Genomic DNA, 7343 nt, shown 5'->3' on the forward strand with positions numbered 1-7343 from the left:
ATTTTTTAAACATACTCTCAATAAAGTACAATTCTAAAAAGGAGATGCACTTACCAAATGAGGAATCTTTTCAGATGGGTGAAATATAGTCTTAATAAAAAGAATAATAGCTAATCCAGACGTGCTCTGTACAGTCTGTAATAGATCATCTATTTGGCAAAAAAGAAGACAGCTTATGTTAAATAATGAATATTCTGATACAGTGGAAAGAGCAGATGCTGAGCAGCCAGATAGGCCTGGCTACAATTTCTAGTCTGACCACTTCCTGGGTGAATAGGTCTTACATAAATTATTTAAAATCCCACAGACTCTGTTTTCTCTTCTGTAAAATGGGATAACTCTTAACTGACACAGTGTCAGGTTTAGATGAACAATGAATATAAAGGCTTTTTAGAAGCAGTCTCACTCTGTTGCCAGGTCGGAGTGCAGTGGCATGATCTTGGCTCACGGCAACCTCTACCTCCCGGGTTCAAGCGATTCTCCTGCCTCAGCCTCCCGAATAGCTAGAATTACAGATGCGTGCCACCACACCCAGCTAACTTTTGCATTTTTAGTAGAGACAGGGTTTCACCATGTTGGCCATGATGGTCTCGATCTCTTGACCTTGTGATCCGCCCACCTCGGCCTCCAAAGTGTTGGGATTACAGGCGTGAGCCACCGCGCCTGGACGAATATAAAGGCTTTTAAGCCCAGCATATAGATGCTCAATAAATGTGATTCCTTTCTCTCTCCTCTAACATAGACTTTCTTCCTCTGCAATTACTGCTTCCCTAACAGCAACACCACCTGTCCCTTCCTCTCCACCAATGCCTCTGTATCCCAATCACCATAGACATAGACTTTTTCAAAAAGAGATTTCAGGGCTTGTATAAAGAATGTACATAAGTGCTAACTACAAACTTTGCTAGCACTGACACTGTACCCATAGCAACCAGTTTCGACTAGTTATCTTCTTTTTGTTTTATCTCTATTAGCCTCTAATAACATGGTGAATTGTTCAACCTGGGGAAAGAAGTATGACATCATAAACTACGTACTAAATATCCATTCTGCCCTTCAACCCTGATAACAAAACTGTGACTTTGATTGGGGAAGCCACATGCCCAGCCAAAAGCAGGATACCTGCTTCTTCAATCTTCTTTGCAACTAAAGGTAGGTATATAAGAGGGTTCAGGCCAACTGGATGTAAGCCAGTCACTTGAGTATCCTGATTAAAAGTAAAGATGCAACTGGCCTTCCTTCTTCCTGCCTTGAATAAAGACACATCTGGAGCTACAGCAGTCATATGGCAATCACAAGGCAACAAACGTGGGTGAAAGCCAACCTGCTGAAGATGGCACAGCAGAAAAGCAGAAAATGTGTAGGTCATACACTGCCTATACCAGTTCTGGATCAACTGCCTCTGAACTTGTTATGTGAGAAAAGAGGTTTGGTTTTCAGTTACTTGCAGCTAAACACTTTACTGATTATGAACTTTAAAATGCTGGAAAAGAATAGTACTGATTAGGTGCCATCAACTTTTCAGAAAAGAAGCTACTTCTTTTTTTTTTTTTTGAGACAGAGTCTTGTTCTGTCACCAGGCTGCAGTGCAGTGGCATGATCTTGGCTCACGGCAACCTCCGCCTCCCGGGTTCAAGTGATTCTCCTGCCTCAGCCTCCCGAGTAGCTGGGACTACAGGTGCATGCCATCACACCCGGCTAAGGTTTTTTTTTTTTGTATTTTAGTGGAGACGGGATTTCACCACGTTGGCCAAAATGGTCTCAATCTCCCGACCTCATGATCAGCCCACCTTGGCCTCCCAAAGTGCTGGGATTACAGGCATGAGCCACCACGCAAGGCTGAAGCATATTAAAATCATGTATTCTCTACATTTCATTAGTTAGAGAATCTTTTTTAGACTAACACAGTCCTCTTTTAAAAAGTTAATAACCTCTGAAAAGTTTTCTGTAAGTTACGTCTTAATAAAAGTAACTTCAACTACTTTCCTTTCAATACCTGAGAACCCAGGCAAAAAGAAAAATGGAAATACTAATTGGACAAAATATAGCTAAGAGTTTCATTACCAGCGTTAAAAACACAATGAGGATGGGCACGGTGGCTCACGTCTGTAATCCCAGCACTTTGGGAGGCCAAGGCAGGCAGATCACCTGAGGTCAAGAGTTCCAGACCAGCCTGGCCAACATGGTGAAACCCCGTCTGTATTAAAAATACAAAACAAAAAAAAATTAGCCAGGCATGGTGGTGCACACCTGTAATCCCAGCTACTCGGGAGGCTGAGACAGGAGAATCACTTGAACCTGGGAGGCAGAGGTTGCAGTGAGCCAAGATCACGCCACTGCACTCCAGTGTGGGCAAAAGCGACAGACTCCCCATCTCAGACAAAAAAAAAAAAAAAAAACCCACAAACAATGAGATGCTATTGTTTTCCAATCAGCCTAGCAAAACCAGAGTCAGTTATTGTTTTTACTAACAAGAGCTCTAAAGAGATCCCATTAGCATGTTTTTAATTAAGTTACATTCATACATACATTACCATATAGAATGGGAAGTGAAGAGGATAATTCAACTTTTTATATAAATACTTGTGTTAGGGATCACTTTTTTGTTAATCTTATTATAATAATAAACCACAGATTCCAAAAAAAGTGACAGAAAACAAATTTATAGCTTAATAAATTATTTAAAAGTGATCACCCCTGAACCTATCTTCCAAGGCAAGAAATAGAACTCAGCCACTCAGGTTGGGCACAGTGGCTCTCACACATATAATCCCAGCACTGTGGGAGGCCAAGATGAGCAGATCACTTGAGGCAAGGAGTTTGAGAAGAGCCTGGCCAACACGGCAAAACCCTGTCTCTACTAAAAATACAAAAAATTTGTCAGCTGTGGCGGCACCCTCCTGTAATCCCAGCTACTCAGAAGCTGAGGCACGGGAATCACTTGAACCTGGGAGGTGAAACCCAAAATGCGGAGGTTGCAGTGAACCAACATCACACCACTACACTCCAGTCTGGGCAGCAGAGTGAGATTCGGTCTCAAAAAAAATAAAATAAAATAAAATAAAACCATGTAATCCAGGGCCTCCCTACATTTTGGGAGGCTGAGTAAGGATACATTCCACATCTCAGTTAAGTATCACTTTTCATACTGTTAGTAGGAAAAGCTGATTGGCACTCAATTTTAACTGTCAATTATATATCATTTGTATATAATTTGTTACACTTACCATCGCTTAAAAACTTGGTAAAAATACTCAGCAATCCACACATATGTTGCCATATGGGAGAATTGGAAGCCTTCCAAAGATTTCCCTGGAAATCTTGTACTTTCTGTACTAACATCATTGAAACTCTAATGCCTACCAATAAGTCATTCATCAACTGTGTTTGAATAATATGATTTCCAGCACATTTTCTATAAAGAAGAAAAGACATTATTACAAAAGGAAATTCAAACAAAAATGTGAACATTTCTAACTCCCAGCAAAATAAACACATTCCTCAAAGGCCCAAAATCAATTTTAAATTATGATAATGTATTCCTCTCTCTTCCATTCGTACAAACATTCCAATTACGTTGATATTAATTGCAAACTTTCAACACCCTTTACTTATCAACATATCCCTTTTTCTCAGCCAACAACTAACTTCACTTCTTTTAGGGCAAAGATAAGAAATCAAGAATGAATGACAGAACTTGGGCTGGGCGAAGTGGCTCACACCTGTAATCCCAGCACTTTGGGAGGCCGAAGCAGGCAGATCATTTGAGGTCTGGAGTTTGGGACCAGCTTGGCCAACATGGCGAAACCATGTCTCTACTAAAAATACAAAAATTAGCCAGGTGTGGTGGTACATGCCTGTAATCCCAGCTACTCAGGGGGCTGAGGCAGGAGAATCACTTGAACCCCAGAGGCAGAGGTTGCAGTGAGCCGAGATGGCACCACTGCACTGCAGCTGGGTGACAAAGCAAGACACCATCTTAAAAAAAAAAAAAAAAAAAGAATGACATAACTTACAAACCTGAACACTCTCTCAACATTGATATATTTTCCTTCCCTGGCTTTTTTTTTCTTTTTTGAGACACAGTCTCGCTCTGTCGCCCAGGCTGGAGTGCAGTGGTGCAATCTGGGCTCACTGCATCCTCCGCTTCCCAGGTTCAAGCAATTTTACTGCCTCATCCTCCCAAGTAGCTGGGATTACAAACAAGCCATCATGTCCGGCTAATTTTTATATTTTTAGGAGAGACAGGGGTTTCGCCATGTTGGCCAGGCTGGTCTCAAGCTCCTGAACTCAAGTGATCCGCCTGCCTCAGCCTTCCAAAGTGCTGAGATTACAGGTGTGAGAAACCGTGTCCGGCCCCTCCCTGACTTCCAAAATGCCAGGCTCTCTCGCAGAATTTCCCCTACTTCACCAGCACTCCTTCTCAGATACCTTCACTAATTCATCCTCTTCTCCCTGATCTTTTTATGTTAGGAAAGTCCAGGACTCAGTCTTTATTCCTCTTCTTTTCTCCATCTAATTCTCTCCCTTGCTGATCTCTCTTAGTTCATCAGCTTTAAATTATAATCTATGTGCTGATAATTCCCAAATTTTTATCTCCAACCCAGACCTCTCTGTCTAATTCCTTTCTGGTATATCTAACTTACTGATATTTTTACTTGGATGTCTAACAGACATCTCTAAATAAGTGAACTTATCTTCAACTCCAAATCTGCTGTACCTGCTGCATCTTTATCCTACAAAAACACTGTAATCATCCTTGCCACCCCTCCTCTCCACTTCATCTATAGGAAATTCCTGTTGGTTCTACCTTCAAAATACATCTAGAATCAGACCAACTCCACTGCTATATCTTGGCCTGAGCCACTCTCATCTCTCCTTGGGTTACTGCCATAGCCTCCTAACTGGTCTCTTGCAGCTTCTGTCCTTCCCTCTCAGTCAGTTCTCAACACAGCAAAACACAGAATAATCCTAATAAGGCAAAAGTTAGGAAAAACAACTTGGTACTTTCTCAAAAACTTAAACATAGAATTATCTTATGATTCCACTCTTATGTATATACTCAAAAGAACTAAAAGCAGAGATTCAAAGATATACTTGTACATCAATGTTTATAGCAAAATTATTCACAATAGCCTAAAGGTAGAAACAGACCAAATGTCCATCGACAGATGGATTAACATGTGGTCTACACATACAATGGGATATTATTCGGCCACAAAAAGGAATGAAATTCTGATACATGCTACAAACGTAATGACCCTTGAAAACAAACCTGTAATCCCAGCACTCTGGGGGGCTGGGGCAGGGGCACTGCTTGAGCTTAGGAGTTTGAAACCAGCCAGGGCAACATGGTGAAACCCTATTTCTACCAAAAATATAAAAACAGGGCATAGTGGTGGACGTCTGTGGTCCCAGATACTCCAGAGGCTGAGGTGGAAGGATCGCTTGAGCCTGGGGGGCAGAAGTTGCAGTGAGCCACGATCCTGCCCTCCAGCTTGGGTGACAGAGCCAGAACTTGTCTCAATTAAAAAAAAAAAAAAAGGAAACATAAATGAAATAAGCCTGACACAAAAGGACAAGTATTATATGATTCATAAGAATCACCTAGAATACGCAAATTCAAAAAGATAGAAAGTAGACTAGAGGTTACCTGGGGCTACAGGAAATGACTTTTTTTAAAATAATAAAATTTCCTTTCTTTTGGACACACTGAACTTGAGGTACCTGTAGAACATCCAAGCTGAGATGTCCACAAGTCAACTGTCAACTGATATTCATCAGTCTACCACTCAGGAAAGAGATCTAACTTGGAGTAATAAATTCGGGAATCCTGAGTATATAGGTGGTGGCTGACACCAAAGTGGACGTTATTAAGCAGTTCAAACAAACAAAATAAAAAGGACAGAACCCACCTTTACACAATGAGCATAAAAGAAGAGCCAAAAGGAGAAGAGACAAAGAGTTCCTGCTATGGCAAAAGGCTACCTTGAGTGAAAGATGATGATGTACAGGTATTATTTCTCCTCTCTCCCAGAACCTCCTCAAACCAACAGCCATAAGATTTAAAACGTAAAAAGATAAATTCTAAAGGCAACCAATATTCAACAAGACAATAACAATAATATTTCAGAAGCTGCAAAACAGATGGATGAGTGATAACTGACAGCAGAATCAAGAAAAGTGGACGCTCAGCCAGGGAACAAGCCCAGAAGCCATTTGATTTGTAGTACCAAATGGCTCAGAAACTGTTGGCACTATGTACTCCTTGATGTGGAGGTAAATATAGGATTGAAAACAGGAAGACTAAACACCTCCGAGCCAGCAAACAACCTGTTTATCTTTAGAAAAGGTAAAACAGGTGTCTGGCAAGGAAGATAGCACACACAGATAAGGCAACAACATATTACAAAAAGGAGAATTAGGTAAATATATGCACAACGCAGGTCAAATATTGAGACCTCAGCCTTCTTCCCTCACTCAGGAACCAGACTATTAAGACAATGGTTTGGAAGATTCTTCCATGGCAAATTCAGTATCTAAGCAAAAAGATTTAAACATACTGACATCTTTAGGTTTCCCCAAGGAAGAGTTCCCCCAAGAAACAGCCCAGCTAGACTAGCCTACAATAAAATCAGCAGTCAACTCCACCCATAGGCACAGACATTCAAATCAATCCTCGGTGTCCCATTATTAAATATGACTACCCTAGCCGGGCACGGTGGCTCACGCCTATAATCCTAGCACTTTGGGAGCCAAGGAGGGAGGATCACTTGAGCCAATGAGTTCAAGACTAGCCTGGGCATTATAGTGAGATCTCATTCCTACAAAAAATTAAAAATAAAAAAAAATTAGCCAAGCATTGTGGCAGACACCTGTAGTCTCAGCTACTTGGGAGACTGAGGTGGGAGTATAACTTGAACTCGGGGAGGCAAGAGGTGCAGTGAGCCAAGATCGTGCCACTGCACTCAAGCCTGGGCAATAGAATGACACCCTGTCACACACACAAAAAAAATTTATAGATAGATAGATAGATAGACAGATAGAAAGAAATACATAATTGCCCAGCCAAGGATCACCAGACTTCTGAGGAAAGCTTCTAATAAGAAATATACTGAACAAAACCAGCAAACAGAAACAAGCAACTTGGAAGAAACAGAGACTATGTAAAGATGATAAAAAACAAAAAACTATCATGAATACATCCTCAGAGAAATAACAGAGGATATTTCACTCACGAAATAAAAACAGGATGCTATGAAAAAGGAACACACTCAGGTGAGGAAAAGAGCTCTTTCACTTATTCTCATAACAATTTATTAAATTTTAATTTTAATTTAAAT

The 7343-nt window shown here is 40.9% G+C and overlaps 1 protein-coding gene across 3 annotated transcripts in view; it reads right to left on the reverse strand.

The window, feature by feature from the left end:
• Positions 1–7343, reverse strand: part of THADA (THADA armadillo repeat containing) — a 349278-nt gene that overhangs the window by 331998 nt on the left and 9937 nt on the right. For all 3 annotated transcript variants that reach the window (XM_017862713.1, XM_017862711.1, XM_017862712.1), the window contains 2 exons: positions 3228–3415; positions 55–149 (listed from right to left, as the gene is read on the reverse strand). In XM_017862713.1, the coding sequence (XP_017718202.1) occupies positions 55–149; positions 3228–3415 (283 nt within the window). The remainder of the gene's footprint in view (positions 1–54; positions 150–3227; positions 3416–7343) is intronic.

The sequence above is a fragment of the Rhinopithecus bieti genome, unplaced genomic scaffold, assembly GCF_001698545.2.
Source record: "Rhinopithecus bieti isolate Rb0 unplaced genomic scaffold, ASM169854v2 scaffold_61117, whole genome shotgun sequence".
NCBI classification, from domain to species: Eukaryota; Metazoa; Chordata; class Mammalia; order Primates; family Cercopithecidae; genus Rhinopithecus; species Rhinopithecus bieti.